This window comes from Carassius carassius, chromosome 40 (genome assembly GCF_963082965.1).
Source record: "Carassius carassius chromosome 40, fCarCar2.1, whole genome shotgun sequence".
Taxonomy (NCBI): Eukaryota; Metazoa; Chordata; class Actinopteri; order Cypriniformes; family Cyprinidae; genus Carassius; species Carassius carassius.
In genome coordinates, this window is record NC_081794.1 from 3,039,474 (window position 1) to 3,058,438 (window position 18,965).

An 18,965-nucleotide genomic window follows, 5' to 3' on the forward strand; every position below is an offset into this window, starting at 1 on the left:
CCGGGTTCAAACGCTCTATCAGATACCACAAGAAAACAACAAAAGTTGCTAATATACACTAACAATGTGATTATAATACTACCGAAAAAGTTATAATCCTAGCCTTTAACTGCATACCGAAGTCCCAGATAGCCAGACCATGAAAATATAAATATATATAAATAAATATAAAAATTATTTGTGTTTGGGACGCTGTGAGCACGGAGACTGTAGTGTACACCGTAAGTGTGAAAGTGTTTAGCTTAAATGATTAATATGAATAAACAGTGGTCATAAACGGCTGCTGAGGTCGTATTCTCAAGTGAAGCAAGTTGAGGCTTGGACCCGGAAACAGCGTTTCTTACGTCATCACTTAACAACCGAATACATATCCTGAGTACTCTCCAAAATGGCGGAAGATGTAATTTGTGGGAGAAGAATGGTTTAGCATATTATGTTATTTTTGTTTCCTTTGAGCAAAAAAAAGTATTCTCATAGCAATGCAAAACTGAAGTTGAGCCACTGATGGCACATGGACTGATTTACCGATGTATTTACTACCTTTCTGGATCTGGGAACAGTTTAGTTGCATTGCTGTCTATGAAGGGTCAGATAGCTCTCTGATTTCATCCAAAATATCTTAATTTGTTTTCTGAAGATGAACGAATGTCTTATGGGTTTGGAACAACAGGGTGAGTAATTAATGACAGAATTTTCATTTTCTCTTTTAATCAGAAAATGCTGTCAACTGACAGAAAACAAAGACATTTTCACCTGATTTTCAATCAGAGTTAATAATATATCAGTAAACCTTCAGAATATAGACAGAAATAAAACTGTAAAGTCTGCTGTATGTAAGAGAAAAAAAATTCTAAAGATACAGATTGGAATTGAAATCTAAACACACGAATAGATAAAGTGTCATAAAATAATGAAAGAATTCTGGTTTCTAATCCGCTACAGCTACATAAAGATCGGGGATAAGGAGTGCGAGTACAACCCCAGTTTCCGTCTGATCCTTCACACCAAGCTGGCAAACCCTCACTACCAGCCGGAGCTCCAGGCTCAGTGTACGCTGGTCAACTTCACGGTGACACGGGACGGGCTGGAGGACCAGCTGCTGGCAGCCGTGGTCAGCATGGAGAGACCAGACCTGGAGGAGCTGAAGGTACTCTCTGAGGAACATCACTCTCTCCACGCTTAACTGTGGGATGGTTAAGTAGATGGTATTTGGCAGGTGTTTTGGAGATTAATTGGATTAATCAGTTTCTGAGGTCTAGATTGGCTGAACTCAAAGATAATTAGTCATCATGCTCTGACGGACAGGACGGTCAATCATAGCGGTTCTGCACGCGTACGTGAGGCTCCCGAGCTCAACTCACCTTTGCTTACTAAAGAGTAATTGGTGCTTTAATCTTTGTATTTTCATGTATATAATTAGCACACTTTCCCTGAGCAGTTTTTTTTAATGACCAACATGTAGGCACATGTATATTAGTACATTAGCATAGCATTACTGTAAGTATTTAGCTGGAATGGTCAAAGGCTTAAACTTCCCCATTTAAAAAAAAAAAAAAGTCTTGTTTTACTTAATTTCCTCTTTCTGAAATGTCTGTCAGATGCTGAAGCTTTCATTTGAGAACAAATTAAAAAAAAAAAAAAGTTTTTTTAATAGCTGTCAGGACTTGAATGTGCTTATTTGTAAAATTGAAATGTTACTTAATGAAGCTTGATTAATTAGTGTTTCATAGCTGAGATCCTAAAGATGGGGAAATGCTACTGAACTCTCTTATCAACTTAATTAATATTGAAGTTGCAAGAAAAGCGTGACAATCCCCCAGCACCTGCTTTAACGTGCAGGGAGACGAAGAGTTTGGTTATACTCTGGTCAGTGTTTGCTGAATTTATAATTAGATCTTATGCAACCGCACCGCAGGGATGCACTTTCCTATTTAGATGTGTTTTTTAGAGGGTTTGTTTTTAATCCCTGGCTTGTTTTACATCACGCAGTACCAACATAATTGCGCTGGGCAAACTTGTGCAGGTTTTTTTTTTTATTATCTTATTACAGCGTGAGATCTGCACATCCGCCAAGGCCATTAGATGAAGTAAATGTCACAGTGATCGGTGAGAGCTGCATCAGTCTCGTCTAATGAGCAGGACCACTCTACTCCTCTGAAATCATCTGACCAACGTCACTTTGGGTTGCACAATTACTCGGCTGAGATTGTAAGCGTACCGAGTTTCCGGGGCTGCTAGTTAATTGTTTGTTTTGCAGGTCCGGGGTTAATTGGACGCACAAGATGCCAGTGGAAATGTAATCATTAATGAGTGACTCATTAGGACGGGATAGCTGAACATACCTGTTTTCGTCCTCTCTGATGAGGGGTCGTGTCTCTGAACCCAGCTGTTTTTCTCCAGCGCTGTTATTTGTAAAGGTCTAACAGAGGCTCTGGTGGTCACTGACGGAGCGACGTTATTATACTTGAGTTTTTTTGCAGATTGACCTCTTCAGGAATGAGTATTGTCTTGACAGTTCAGTGATGACGGCTCTCTGATTTGAGATCATCAGCGAGAGTGTGTGTGTGTGTGTTTGTGTGTGTGTGTGTGTTTGTTTCTCTATCCAAACGTGGGAAATGGATCCATCAGCATTGACAATCCCATCACACGCTGGCGGATGTGGTTTTTGATGTCCGTTAATCCGTGCAAAGACTAGCTTGATTCCTCCTGCATACATTGATCTCTGCAGCTGTTCAGATGCTCTCTCATGTCCATGACTTTGCCCCTTGGCTCTTGTTTTCATGAATCTTCACACATCCTTCAACACACGTCTTTCTCTGTCTTTTACTTTGTAGTCGAACCTCACAAAGCAACAGAACGGCTTCAAAATCACTTTGAAAACTCTGGAGGACAACCTGCTCTCACGACTCTCCTCCGCGTCCGGTAACTTCCTGGGAGACACCGAGTTGGTGGAGAACCTGGAGATAACCAAACGAACGGCTGCCGAGATTGAAGTCAAGGTGTGGGTTTCTTGGGTTTTCAGCTACAGTAACATCTTCCCATGAGTGATTTTCAGTAAATAAATGAGTTTTGCTATAAAAATACAGTATATTTAAAGTTTTACAGATCTGCAAATCAATATATATTTCATTTACTTTCAATTAAACAAATGACTAAAATCACTTTTTACCATTATAATATGCAGTCAAACACCATTTTCACTGTATAGCATCAGGAACTTCTAGTTAACCATTTTTTCAGTCTTTTACTGTCATAATTTCAGTTTGTTTGGTTGTTTGTTTTTTGCACATTTAGACACTGTATAAATATACATATTATGTAAAGTTTGATAGTAGCACAACAGTTTCCATAAAATTAAAATGAAAATAAAAGTAACCATTTATATAAAAATTATATAATAATAATAATAATATTTATAATATATATATATATATATACATATATATATATGTATATATATATAGCTATTGAAATCCATTGTCAGGCTATTTGTTTATATTAATTTGAGTTATTAGTCATGAAAGTGATTAAACTCGGCAGTATATTAACATACATACTAACACACATATTAAGACATTAATAATGATCCTGATCTTGTTTTCTGTGCTCCAGGTGAAAGAGGCTAAGGTGACGGAGGCTGAGATCAATGACGCTCGGGAACACTACCGTCTGGCGGCGGCCCGCGGTTCGCTCCTATACTTCATCATGAACGACCTCAATAAAATCCATCCCATGTACCAGTTCTCTCTCAAGGTAGCTCCATCCTGACCTGCACCAGCTCTTAAAAGCCTGTTGTTTATTTCCCAGTGCTCCGGGATTTAGTTATTGTGTTTCTCTCCTGCTTTTATGAAGCTGTGTCTGTCCCATGCTAACACAACTATTTAGCCGTGATGAACTACAGCAGTTAATATAATGTTCTACAGACTCTCAGTGTATTACTTCACTAGCTAATAACACAGGAATCACTATGGCTACATTAATTATACTTTATTATGTTTTATATTACGCTATCATTTGATCCGAACTGAATGTGATGAGATTTAGACTGTGTACCATGTAATAATACAAAAATAATAAATAGGCAACACGTCAAAACTGGTTGCAAGCTAAAGCTGACACGCTGCTTCCAGCATCTGTTCATTTAATGAATCGTTCAATAAGAATCACAAAGTATCTATATATGTGAGCCACGTATTGAGATGCAAGTTACAGTATCAATACCTACAGTATATTATTATCAGACTTAAACCCAGAAGGATAACCTTTATTTTATTTTATTTTATTTTATTTTTTCTTAATTTATTTTATTTTTCTTATTTAATTTTATTTAATTTTATTATTTTTATTATTTTTCCCCTCTAACTGCAGCACAGAATTCTTTAGGAAACACTTTATTTTAATATTCATAAGAAGAGCTTTGCAGACATAACTGGAGAATAGATTATGAATGTTTAGCTAATTTGTATGCTGGTTTTCTTATGTTTCTAGTCATAATGCTGACAAGATACAATTTACAGCTATCAAAAAATAATTGCCTTTTCCATTGTGTACAAATTTATGCAGATAAATCTTGATTTTCCCCAGAACTAGTTACAAAAGTGTCTCATCAGAGAATGAGAGAAAAGCAGAAGAGTATTAAATCAAGTTCTTTCTCTCCTGTAATGCATGTGTTTGTGTGCTCCTCACGTCCAGGCCTTCAACGTTGTGTTTCAAAATGCCGTACTAAAAGCCGATCCGGAGGAGACCTTGAAACAACGGGTCTTAAATCTGATCGACAGCATCACGTCGTTGGTGTTCCAGTACACCACCCGCGGGCTCTTCGAGTGTGACAAACTCACTTACACCGCCCAGCTGGCCTTCCAGGTGAGCCTCCCGCTCCGCAACATATGCCACGGCTCCTCCGGCTTCTCTTAAACATGCATTTATCACCACTTTAGGTCCTGCTCATGAATAAAGAGATCAGTCCCCGCGAGCTGGACTTCCTGCTGCGCTACCCGGTGCAGCCGGGCTTGACATCACCCGTCGACTTCCTGTCCAACCACTCCTGGGGAGGAATCAAAGTGAGTTACTCAGTGTAACAGTTTTAATGAAGGCCGTCAGTGTCTGTGTCGATATTTTATTTGCTTTGCTCCCGTCTCTCTGTTATTCATTTGTATGAAAGGATAAAAATGTGGCAGCAGGGAGCAGAAGCATCATCATATCACTGAACAAACTCTCTGTCCTCATCAGATTTGGCTGCTCAAACACATGCACCAAATCAACTCAAAAGCAAGATGAGCTTTAATGTCAGGGAAGCTGTTAGCGTAAGCTGACGTCAAGATGCTTTTATGTTGCTGAATAAATCACGATCCACATTCGTGGTATGAAAAACAGAAGCTCGGACATGAGAACTTTCTCAAATGTTTCATTTTTGGGTAAACTATTCATTTCTTATACTTCAACTATATACAGAGAATATTAGCTTTAATACTATTACTACTAATAACAACAACAGCTGTTATTGTTAATAATGTTATTCATATATGGTAACACTTTAGTTTAGGGACCAATTCTCACTATTAACTAGTTGCTTATATGCATTGCCTATTTCTAGCATATTCTGTTTATTAACTCATTATACAGTAAAGGACATATTCATGCTGTATTGTGCATGACCATATTTTAGATCCCTTAATCCTATGCTATACTTAACTTAACAACTACATTACTAACTCTTAACAAGCAACAAATTATGAGTTTATTAAGGCTAAAGTGAAAAGTGTGACCCTGTATATTGTTGTTTTGGGGGTGAACTTTTCCTATAATATTAGAATTTGTATATATCTTCATTGTAGATGCTATAAGGATTTAATAGTAAGGTCACACTTTATTTTAGGGTCCAATTCTCACTATTAATTAACCATTAACTATGACTTTTGCCTCAATTAACTCCTTATTTGCTGCTTATTAATGGTTTATAAGGTAGTTGTTAAGTTTAGGGTATTGGGTAGGATTATGGATGTCATGCATTATATGTACTTTATAAGCACTAATAAACAGCCAATATGTTAATAATAGACATGCTAATAAGCAACTACTTATTAGTGTGAATTGGACCCTATACTAAAGTGTTACCAATAGGAATTATACAGAAAGCCATCACTTGTTTAAGTGCACTACTGTACATCTAGCAGTTCCTGTCGCTTCTATTCTGTCTTGAAATCTTGACCTTCAGTGCGAATCTTCAGGAGGTTTCCTGCTGTTCTCCAGCACATCGTCAGCGATGGGAATATAAATCTGATCTCATTTAAAAGTCCATAATGTGCTCAAATCTGCCGTTAAGATATAGTGTTTCCCATAAGCAAGGCTTTCTGGGATTATGAGTCATCATCATTCTCCCGCCGCTTTCGGCACCTTCAGGTCGAGCTGAGAGTCTGTATGAAAGAAAGGCTTATGTCACAGCGTTGTTCTTCCGAGAGGAGATGAATATAAGTGCGCAATAGGAAATCCTCTGTTCTGCTGCCGAAGCGCTTCTGGGAGTCTGCGTTGTGAAGAAACACGTTCATGTTTACTCAGCAGTTTGTGCCATAAAGACACTTTACTTTGTAGTTCGATTTGATTAGCGCTTTGACAATGTTGTATCTGAGCTCTTTATTCTGTACATGTCTTTCATTATAACGTTTGATAAGACTGCACAGCGTCCAACCAGCAACATGCAAAATAATGCATACTAAATGAGTCATACTTGTATTATTGATGAAACGCTTAGCTGAGACATCAGATACAGTCCTGCAATGTGACATGCTAAACTCTAAATTATTTTGTAATTATTGCAGCTTTATGCAGCTTTTATATTAATTCTGAGACGAGGGGATGTATGTGGACATGTATGTGGATTATTTCACATGATCTGAAGTCCTTAAGTGAATCTTTTTTCACTTCCGCTGGTTTTGTGTGGTATCGTGAATCAGTATTTTATTTTTATTAATTATAAAATGTGCTTATTTTATGGTGATGTTGTTCCAGGCTCTCAGTACGATGGAGGAGTTTCATAACCTAGACCGTGACATTGAAGGATCGGCTAAACGCTGGAAGAAGTTTTCAGAGTCCGAGTGTCCGGAGAAAGAGAAGTTCCCTCAGGAGTGGAAGAACAAGACGTCGCTGCAGAGGCTGTGCATGATGAGAGCGCTACGGCCCGACAGAATGACCTACGCCGTCAGGTCAGATCTCAGTCCATCCTCAAGCATCATACCTCATTGTCTGCAGACATGTTTTCCCAGGAGTCTGTGAATCTGTGGTTTGCTCAGCGGCATTCATACAAAACATTTACTTCATTAACTGAAAACCTTAAGTAAAGACTCAGATGGTGATTGGATGAACCAACTCATTCAAATCAATAAGAGTAATTTATTCATTAATCAGATTTGTTCAATTGAATCTGTCTCAGAATCTTCTGACAGCCTAGACAACAGATAGTATTATTTTTTCTACATTATATTCGCTCATTCCTGCTTTATAGATTTAGTAGTTGTGTGTTTCTACAGTCCATGATGCTTGACCTTTAGGGAGACACAGGCAGTGTTAATATAATAAGACAGCACAGGCCAGTGTCTAAAACAATCAGTTTCCACAGATGCCCTGTGTGCTGACTTTGTGCTCTTTATTATGATTCAGAAGTGCGTCGTTATTAAAGTGAAGTGAAGTGAAGTGAAGTGACATTCAGCCAAGTATGGTGACCCATACTCAGAATTTGTGCTCTGCATTTAACCCATCCGAAATGCACACACACAGAGCAGTGAACACACACACACACACTGTGAGCACACACCCGGAGCAGTGGGCAGCCATTTATGCTGCGGCGCCCGGGGAGCAGTTGGGGGTTCGATGCCTTGCTCAAGGGCACCTAAGTCGTGGTATTGAAGGTGGAGAGAGAACTGTACATGCACTCCCCCCACCCACAATTCCTGCCGGCCCGGGACTCGAACTCACAACCTTTCGATTGGGAGTCCGACTCTCTAACCATTAGGCTACGACTTCCCCAATTACAGTATGATCATAACGAGTTCTTCAGTTTGAAAAAGCCAAATGCGATTCTTACACCCTCCAGAGATTTCGTGGAGGAGAAGCTGGGCAGCAAGTACGTGATGGGCCGCTCGCTGGACTTTGCCGTGTCATATGAGGAGTCTGGACCCGCCACACCCATGTTCTTCATCCTGTCCCCTGGAGTCGACCCGCTGAAGGATGTGGAGAAACACGGTACAGATGCATGTGATCTCAACCATTTACATCATTTTACCAAAATGCTGCAGTAATCGCCTGTGATTTTAAAGCTAAGGTGTCATTTTGGCATTTTCAGAATGAGCCTGGAAAGATCAGCAGATACCTGCAATCTAGACCAATACAGTCTGTCTATTTGTGTCTTAAACTAAACTTAATGTGTTGGTGTAAGCAGGCTAAATACAGTGTCCAGACTTTTCCACAAAGGTTTATTGATAGTCTTGCTCTGTTTCTCCATGAATGACTGAGTGTGAGGGATCCGGTTAAATACAACTAATCACACAGCAGACAATTACTGACCACAGACAACAGATCTGACTGTCTGTTTTGTCTTTAAATAACATCCTTCAGGAAGAAAACTGGGATATACGTTCGACAACAGAAATTTCCACAACGTTTCGCTGGGCCAAGGGCAGGAGGTGGTGGCAGAACAGGCTCTGGATCTGGCTGCCAAAGAGGGGCACTGGGTCATTTTACAGGTAGACCACACAACAAACTGCAGTGAAACCACTTCAAATCACACAGTTCTTCCTCAGGTCATTACTTAAACACGTGAAGATCATCATAACCAGATCCACAGGTCTGGAGTCAGTTTAGCTGTCTGGATCAGAAAACTTGAACCATAAAAACTTTTTTATTACTTGAAATAAAATAAATGTCTTAATAAATGCCACTGTCCCATAAAAATGTGCACTATTTATATTATTTATATTTATTTAGAGTAACATAACTTTTATTTACTTTCCTTTAGCAATATATCTTTACATATAATGTCCATTTTTCTTTTTTGTCTGTTATTTATATGAAATTCCAAACATAGGCTCGGTGGAGCCTAATCATTCAGTCGTATATGTGACCCTGGAGCACAAAACCAGTCTTAAAGGGATAGTTCACCCAAAAATGAAAATGTTATGTTTATCTGCTTACCCACAGGGCATCCGAGATGTAGGGGACTTTGTTTCTTCAATAGAACACAAACTGAGATTTTTAGCTCAAACCGTTGCAGTCTATCGTCTTATAATGTAAGTGGATGGGAATCACAGCTAAAACATACAATAAAACTAACAAAAACATACACAAACAAAACCAAATTAAGCCCTTTGGCTCGTGACGATACATTGATGTGTAAAGACACAAAACGATCAACACGCATACTAGGACGCGCCCAGGAGAGTTCGGATGTTGCATGAATCAGAGGTAAAATACAATATAAATACTGTTCAGTTTCTTGCACAGACCGGTCATTTTGTGTCTTTGTACATTGGAGGCGTAGTTCACTGACAAGCTACGCAATATCGCGTTCATTATCGAAGGCGATTCATCTGTGATAATGAACGTGATATTGCATAGCTTGTCAGTGATCTACGGCTCTGTCTATTAAATGCCACTCCATTGGAAAGCAGGTGATGGTGATTTAGCGCTAATCATGGAATCGGATTTACTGACTAGGTATCATATCGTTAGATATATCACCCAGCCCTAGCTAAGAACTTAATTTGGACGACTTTAAAGACATTTTTCTCTATATTTTTGAGAAGATTCTTTCAGATTTTCAAATAGTTGTATCTCGGCCAAATATTGTCAAAATCATACACCAGTGGAAAGCTTATTTATTCAGCTTTCAGATGGTGTATAAATAACAATTCAAAAAATGATGACTGGTTTTGTGGTCCAGGGTCACATTTGAGCAGCAGCCATTGCACTGTTCCAGCAACAATTCTTCCAGAATCCATCTATGTCCTTCATTTCTCCATCAAATACCCAAAAAATAGGAGGGATTTTAATTCCGAGCATGAGCTGAGCATTGAGTTCTATCCTCCTTTGAGGACAGCAAGAAAAATTAATTTATCATTATCTAGCAGGACTGAATGAGCAGTAAATCTCACAAATTATTCATTTATTTATTTATCTTATTACATTTGTCTTAAAGGTCCCGTGTTTCACGCTTTTTTGAAGCTTTGATTGTGTTTACAGTGTGCAATATAACGTGTTCATGTTTCGCGTGTAAAAAAACACAGTATTTTTCACACAATTCACCTATCTGTATACCGCTGTTTTCACTGTCATAAAAACGGGCTGATGACTTCCTTGTTCTATAAAGTCCCTCCTTCAGAAATACGTAACGAGTTCTGATTGGGCCAGCGGTTCCTGTGTTGTGATTCGACACCAGCTTAGAGCAGGCTGACCTCCTGGATTGGACCAGTTTTGAGAAGCAAGTGGGCAGGAGCATGTGCTGGAGATGTACTTATAATCACAGGAGCGTTTTTACTGACGAGATGCGCATGAAAATCGGATTCGTTTTTTTGCACAGCCCTAACATCTAGTTAACAAAGCTAAACAGCGTTGCCCTTTGTGTAATAAGTTACAGAAACTGTTAAACGCACCAACTTAAATAATAAAACACACTTACCGGTTGTGGTCCATAAACAACGCCTTCTCCGGACAAAGAGGGAACTGCTCCATCTTTCAAGAATAATCTTTTTGCAAATCCGGCATTAAACTGATTGAGATTGAGGAAGTTGTCCTCAGCTAAATGTGCTGCACATAGTTTTACATGTGGATTATAATTTTCAGGAACCGAGTTAAACATAAATTGTAACCATTAATCTCCAAGTACAGTGTCCCTGGGAAGCAGAAAAACAAAGATGATTGGACTCCAAGATGAAAATAACAGCGTTTCAACGACATGGCAAACACAAACGCAGCTCTTCCTTCTTCTCTGTCAGAGCGCAACAAGACTACGCCCCCTTTTTGTGAATTCATGTGGGCGGAGGTTAGTCAAAAAACAGTTTTAGTGACGTCATTACTGCAGGAACTAGAGGGATGTAGTCCAAACGGGTCGTTTTTTGTAGGCGAATTATGTTAAATAAAATATCTCGCTTGGCATTGAACTTTTAGCTTTAGAATTTTACAGATATCATTTATACTCTAACAACAACATTACACACTAACTAAAGTTTAAAACATGGGATCACGAAGAAGGGGACCTTTAATTGTTGTCATTCTAAGTCTATAGTCTAATTCTGTGCACTGGAAGCTCAAGACAGATTCCTTGTGTATGTGTAAGCATAGATGTTAATAAGTCTGATTCTAAAATGATTCTGGTTCTAAATCTTTAAAATGAATATGAAAAGCAAAGTGCAGACATAAAAACTATATTGAACGTTTTTCATGAAAACTATAATAGCATCTCATTTATTGTAAAATAACACTGGCCTGGATGGCAATGGTGGAGTGATGCTGTACAGTTACAGTAATGTACCTGCAGCATTCCTCAATCATTGCATTCAGCAGTTTCCTGATGTGCATCATTCTTTAGTGTATCATCGTGTGCTTTCCCCCTACATGTTTAAACCAGAGCAGTATGAAGATAGCGTGTCTCAGATGAAGAATGCTGCTTGTGCATTAGCACTTAACTGGCAAAGCAAATGTCTGGCCAGCGTGTGCCTCCCGGCTGATTAATGACCTGTTGTGCTGTGCTGGGAGAGAGAAATGCCCCACACTCACGCCGCCGGCCCACGGAGGCAAACAGCCGCACTCCACTAATGAGTCCATTAGAGCGCCAACATTTCATCCCAATGTCACTGTGAAGGCAGCGTCCGCTCGGCCACTGCTGCTCATTACACATATTAGTCTGGACGCCGTCCAACAGCCACCCAAATGTACAAATTGGCAAAATGGACGCGGTTTGATTAAAAACACAATCGTGATCAATATGTCAAGAAAACAAGGTTTCAGAAGAATTCAGATGTTCAGATGTATCTAGATAAACGTGCTGCATCATTGAACGCACCGGAATGAGGCTCCTGCGCAGAATCACAATGACTTGTATCGTCTGGGATGAAACGGCAGCAGAATGTGAACATCTTTACTCGAAATCCTCCGGCTGATCAGAAACGCGCTATTTAATTGTCTAATTCAATGGATCCATAGATTCCCATCTCCGTTTGGTCTATCCACAATCTTCATCTGTCGTCTCATCTCCTGTTTCAGTCCACTTATGAATTCAGTCTCGGGCTGGGAGACGGCGGGTCAATGGAAAGTTCCCCTCCAGTGAAGGTTAATTATATTGCAGCACACGGGGTCCCGGCCAGCAGAAATGCAGAAATCCACTCACCGTAGAGAGGCAATCAATCGCTAATACTAGAGCAGAAAATCCTCAGTCCTGGGAATCAAGTGGCTTACAGTGACCAGAGTCCCCCTCCTGCTAGAAATGTACCCTTTTAGATACACAATGAGAAGAGACCTGGAGAGCAAGGTGAATTCGCTCAGGGACGACTATTACTTGAAAAGCTGCTGCCAGGATAGTGTTTAACTTTAATGGCTTTTCTGGAAGGAATATGCCGAATTCAGCCAGCCGTTATCAGGCTTTACGGGCAGATTCAGCAGGAAAGACCAGTTACAAAAGACATGCTGTATAAGGGAACAGAACCATTGAAATAATGAAATTATGACTCACTGTGAAGAACAGTCACATCAGCTGTGCATTTTTCTAATACTCCTTTTTCACTACAAATTATAGGATAAACTTTATAATTGGAGTGAACGTCAGAATGCCATTGTTTTCAGTTATAATCAAATCTCCTCCTATATAAACCACAAAACATGAAAGCGTCTTCATTTTTAAACATCCAATGTTCCTGAGAAATTGTCTGCATTTTTAAGTTTCAAACGCAGCCAACAACACAAATCTCACCTGGGATAGTAAAAACTGCAGATGGCTCTGAAGCTTTTAGCTTCTGTTTCGTCTCAGAGAGACATTATGTCTGTCTGTGCCCTGGAGAAAGAAACCCTTTAATTGTGTTGACAAGCTAAAAGTTAAAGTGGCACTTTGTTTTGAGGAGGCTTTCAGCTCATCCTTGGTACTTTCAAGTCATTTCCAGCCAATTGCAATATTGATATAATTTAGAGGTTTATTTTCTTTCATTTAAATCATTTTGTGAATCAATAGCGCTGTTATAGTGATTTTAACACTGTGACAGTTCATTCAGAGCAATGATATATTCGGCAGATAACAGCATTAAGGAGGTAATCGTTTGTGCTCCTGCATTATCAGTTATTGTTATTTTCATGGCACAGTTGTTTTTGTAACCAGTTTCTCTTTTATGCATTAGATTTTTAACATAATGCAAAACATTGTAGTTTAGAGTTTAATACAGTACAAAAGACATGTAAGACATTTTTACAGGATTTTTACATCCCATTTACAAAAGCCATACTGACAAATAACAGCATACAGCACGATAATGCATCAGGGAAGTGCTCGTTGTATAAATTGCAACTTCTTGTTAACTGTTTTTTTATAAACTAGAATATCCACTTGGTGGCTAAATGGCTGGGAATGCTGGAGAAGAAGCTGGAGCAGCATGCAGAGGGAAGCCACCAGAGCTTTAGGGTGTTCATTAGTGCAGAGCCGTCCTCCTCACCCGATGGCCACATCATCCCACAGGGCATCCTGGAGAACTCCATCAAGATCACCAATGAGCCACCCATGGGCATGCATGCCAACCTTCACAAAGCCCTGGACAACTTCAACCAGGTAGAGCGACCTGTACATGTTCACACCGCTCCAATAACTTACAATGCAGCTACTCCACGGTCCTATAGGAAGCTGCTTTGGACAAATATGTTCTTAATTATGTTATTGGTTGCATACTGCACTGACAGAGCTGAAGTACATACAGTATAAGTACAGTCACATACCGCTACAAACCTATTGTTTTCTGTTCCACAAAAGGTTACTTTGCACAATATTAGCTCAAAAAAGTTGTAACTTTAGTAATTCACTGACACACACCAACCAGCCACCTTAAAGGCTTAGTTCACCCCAAAATGAAAATTCTGTGATTAATTACTCACCCCCATGTCGCTCCAAACCCGTAAGACTTTAGTTCATCTTCAGTACACAAATTAAGATATTTTTGATGAAATCTAAGAGCTATCTGACCCTCCATGGACAGCAACGCAACTGAAATGTTCCTAGGTCCAGAAACATAGTAAATTCATCGGTAAAGCAGTCCATGAGACATCAGTTGCTCAACTTCAGTTTTGCGATGATTTACTCAACAATTCTTCTCCCCAGAATTACGTCTTCTGGCATTTTAGAAAGTATTAAAATGCATGCTTTCCCCTAAGCGTAAACAACGCAGATTACGTTCATGTGCGCACTTTCCCCTGAACGTAAACAATGGTGATTACATCCAATACGTTCTTGGGTACTTTAAAAAATTGTGGAAGACGTAACTTGGGGGAGAAGAATGTTTGAATAAATTGTGTTATTTTTGTTTTCTTTGTGCAAAAAAAAAAGGTTTTCTCATAGCATCACAAAACTGATGTCACATGGACTGTTTTACCGATGAATTTACTATGTTTCTAGACTTGGGAACATTTCAGTTGCATTGCTGTCTATGGAGGGTGAGATAGCTCTTAGATTTAATCAAAAATATCTTATTTGTGTTCTGAAGATGAACGAAGGTTTTACAGGTTAAAGTAATTAATGATATTATTTTCATTTTGGGGTGAACTAACCCTTTAATGCTATTTTCAGATTATGAATTGAAACTTTGATTGATTGATTGATTGACTGATTTCTTCAGTTTTTAATCAAATATAAATAAGCATTAATATTAGAAAAGTTGTATCACTCTGACACATGCCATGTGAAATATACCAAAATGTCCATTATAGAAAAAGTATGTTCAAGTCACTGTATGTATGAATTGCATTTCTATTGCATTTTTGAATAATGCAGGGGTAAAAGTGGCATTTTATAAACCCATGTCATGTATTCTGTAAAGTCGCATAAATGCAAATTGTGCTGTTTTGTTTATCTTGGATCTGGTTAATACAATAGTGGCCATCTGTGGGGCCGTTTTGCTTGTTATGAGAGAGTCTCTGTTTGCGGCGCTTCTGTTAATTAAAATTCTGCATGTGTTATCGACGAACCCAATCCGTGACTTTCCCGCTCACTCTAGGCCGATTTAATGTGCCGATGACTATCTGCCAGATCAGTGCTGTAGCAACACTCGTACTGTAGCTTTCTAGGAGGGTTCCTCCGCCGAACGAGTCACATTCTAGTCATGTACGCACCTCGAAAGTAAATCGATGGCAGAGAAAAAGGCCTAAACAGCTCTCAAACTCTAGTAAGCAGCAGTAATCCAGAAAATGACAGCTACTTTCATATTGACCTTTTTAGCTGTCCTGGCAAAGAGCAGAGTCAATTGCTTCCTGTTGGCGTTGTCAAATTCAGGGCTAATGGAAATGATTTTTAACTCTTCATGATTGGTTTGATTGTGACGAGCCATTAAACGTAGCTATGGAGATCATAATCTCATTCTGTAGACAGATCGCTGGTGTTGTGTGCAGAATGTTAATGGATCAGAGCTTTAACTCCTCCTGCTCTATTATTAAAGCTCCTTAAGTCAGTCACACCAGCACAGCGACATATAAGAGCTCACACTACTGGAGACATATTCATAAGCAAAGGATATTTTTTAACAGCATTATTGGGTTTCTTGTGCAAACAAAGGAATCCCATGAGGTGGAGATGCCATTTGGATGTCAAACACACACACACACTAATTGAAGTTGTTTCAAATAATGAGCCCAGCGATGAAAGCTATGACAAGCAGTGACAATTAAAAATGAATCTCAGCTCCTAAATATATTGGAATGGAGTCATTCTTTTGTCTGTCCTAATGCCTGGTGTCCACTGGGAATGCTGACAATGAAAGAGGAACGCAAAGGTTTTTACTTTGAACGCTTTCTCTTTGTTCTCCGGTCGGAGCTTGTTGGCAGAATGTGAAGCGTGATACCAATGTGTCCTAACTGACAGGATACTCTGGAGATGTGTGCCCGCGAGAACGAGTTCAAAGGCATCCTCTTCGCCCTGTGCTACTTCCACGCAGTGGTGGCGGAGCGGAGGAAGTTTGGCCCTCAGGGCTGGAACCGGAGTTACCCATTCAACACCGGAGACCTGACCATCTCCGTCAACGTGCTCTACAACTATCTGGAGGCCAACACCAAGGTGAGAGAAGTAGAGTTTATTTATGTGAGTGTACTTATAGAACTAGGGAGATTGGAACGCCTGCTGACATACGCTGTGTTAAAAGAGACTGATGTGGGTCTGAAACGTGTGTAATTACTCACCCACACTTACACAACAACCTGCTCCCAATTTAATATTCATGCCCTTCATTGCACCCAGCAATTAAGCATCACTGCTTGCTTTTATGGCAAAACCCCAGCGCTAAAGAGCTATGGACTTGAACTAGATCGTCATTTCCTGAAGGAAATAGCAGTGTGAGGCAGCAGAGCAGTGTTAGATACATTTGGTGTAGTGTAATGATGCGTTAAAACCATTGTCATGATTCTCAGCAAGCGTCTTGTTTCACTCGAGTGCTGCGTATGACTATAGCTATAAATAATTTTAATATATGCTAGGACAACACTAATCACAAAACATCAATTACAGGCATAATTCAGTGTGCAAATGTATCTGTTGAAGTCATTGGGAGGTTTTCAAACCTTTAAAGAGATAGTTCACCCAAAAATTCAGCAGGGGGTCATTGGATAACTATGACTTAAATTTCCATCTGGGTTCCGAAGGCTTGGAATATAGTATGCAGTTATATATAGACTGATTGTATGGTCTTTTATAGGAATATAAACAGTGTTATTTTGTTGTAAATATAAAAGTAGTGCATTATTTTACTAGTTACTTGAAAAAAAGTAATTTGTTTACGTAACTCATATTACATATACCCCAACACTGAGTATAAACAAAGTCTCTTTAAAGACAAGTCATGTCATTCGGCGGACATCTTTGAAACGCCTCTCAGGCATCCAAGTGCAGCTCTTATCTCTTTGAATGGGGAAACATCGAATTCTCCAAAACTGTTCACTAAGCTTAGGATTACATTTTATATTCAAAATCACCAAAGAAATCTGACAACCACTGTGTTATAAATGTTGTTACTTTTGCTCAAAAAGCATTATAAAAAGCTTATTTCTCAGGCTAGATCAGCCAGTGCGCAAGCACAGTCCTAAGAACACTTCTCAGAGCGCTGACTGTTTCTATAGCAACTGGGACTTCTGACGGCAGCTGCAGTGACATGCTGACTTTACCGATTAGCGATTGGCTCTTTCATTCAGAAGGCGGGGCTTCCTGCGATTGAGCGGCCATATTGAGTGTTGCATTTTTCCCCATACAAAACTATACAAGTGATAAGTCTTGGGTATTCTATAGTCTTCGGTATAAGTCACCATCTAGATGTATTATATTGATTAGTGTTTCACAAATGGAGGCAAATCATTTGGAAAAAAAAACAAAACCAGAACATATGAATCCAGCTCTTTGTGCACTTTAATTATCCACATTTTGTTATGAGACTTTTTAGTAATTCAAAAACCAAATTTGGAAGCTCTAATATCAACAGATTGACTGTGGTTCACCAACAAACAGAGACAGGGTTGAATATGTAATGAGCTGCTGTTCTTTCCTACACCTCTGATGCATTTCGGCTTTGCTCTCCAATCATTTTGCCCACACTCCATCTCTGCAGGTCACAGCACTCACATTTACCTCCTCTCACCTGGGAACGGCTTCATCTGGCCCAGGCGCCGCACTGTCACACACCCACATTAGCTTAATCACATTACTCAGAGTCGCCGTTCAAACACGGCCGTAACTCTCATCCGCAGGGGCTGCAGAGCATGACGCTCAACACACACAAGAGAATGAATGAGTCTCATATACCTCAAACACACTCTTGGGAGCAGTGAAACACTTCAGCAGAGCAGCTTACTGCTTTCAATGCTGTGGTTTAGTGGTTTGGACTAGTTTAGGTTTGAACTGTCATCTCTTCATCTAGGTGCCCTATGATGACCTGCGCTATCTCTTCGGTGAGATCATGTATGGGGGTCACATCACCGATGACTGGGACCGCAGGCTGTGCCGCACATATCTGGAGGAGTACATCAAGCCAGAGATGATGGAGGGAGAGCTGTATCTGGCGCCTGGCTTCCGTCTGCCGGGAAACAATGATTACAACGGCTATCATCAGGTAAAGAGATTCCCCAAACCTGGCCAGTCTTGTATATCCAGACCTGTGTGACGTAAATCTGTGTGTCATATCAGTAATGATTGCAGTTCAGATGGTTAAGATCTGATGGAAGTGCAGTAATGGGTCACTATATCTGGGGTCAGACTGGGGCCTGTGAATAGCTCGGGACTCTATGGAAATTTAAGACAAAACAAAATGATTTAACTTTTTTTATTTCTGGGCTGATTATATATGTGATTATATAAAGTGATTATATATATATATATATATATATATATATATATATATATATATATATATATATATATATATATATATATATATAATAAAAGCTGTCTTATTCATCATAATATCAAAAGTTTATTATTCATCATAATATGTTCATAATTTATTTTGACTTTAGAACGGTGACGATATTAAGTTATTTTATTTTGGAAACCACATGTCTTTATGTTTTACTTCTGTCTTTATACTGAATTTATGAAGGGGATCAATATATGATGTAAAACCCTAACACTAGATGGACAAGGCAACTGTATATGTGCCCTTGGCCCACAAAACCAGCCATAAGGGTACATTTTTTGAAATTGAGATTAATACATCATCTGAATAAATACACTTTCCACTGATGTATGGTTTTTTAGG

The 18,965-nt window shown here is 39.3% G+C and overlaps 1 protein-coding gene across 1 annotated transcript in view; it reads left to right on the plus strand.

Annotated features, from left to right (window-relative positions):
• Positions 1-18,965, plus strand: part of dnah9 (dynein, axonemal, heavy chain 9) — a 105,773-nt gene that overhangs the window by 78,323 nt on the left and 8,485 nt on the right. Inside the window, exons 55-65 of the mRNA XM_059531710.1 lie at positions 943-1,147; positions 2,835-2,999; positions 3,613-3,753; positions 4,693-4,863; positions 4,938-5,060; positions 7,006-7,199; positions 8,087-8,235; positions 8,608-8,735; positions 13,568-13,795; positions 16,091-16,282; positions 18,129-18,320. Coding sequence (XP_059387693.1) covers positions 943-1,147; positions 2,835-2,999; positions 3,613-3,753; positions 4,693-4,863; positions 4,938-5,060; positions 7,006-7,199; positions 8,087-8,235; positions 8,608-8,735; positions 13,568-13,795; positions 16,091-16,282; positions 18,129-18,320 — 1,888 coding nt within the window. The remainder of the gene's footprint in view (positions 1-942; positions 1,148-2,834; positions 3,000-3,612; positions 3,754-4,692; positions 4,864-4,937; positions 5,061-7,005; positions 7,200-8,086; positions 8,236-8,607; positions 8,736-13,567; positions 13,796-16,090; positions 16,283-18,128; positions 18,321-18,965) is intronic.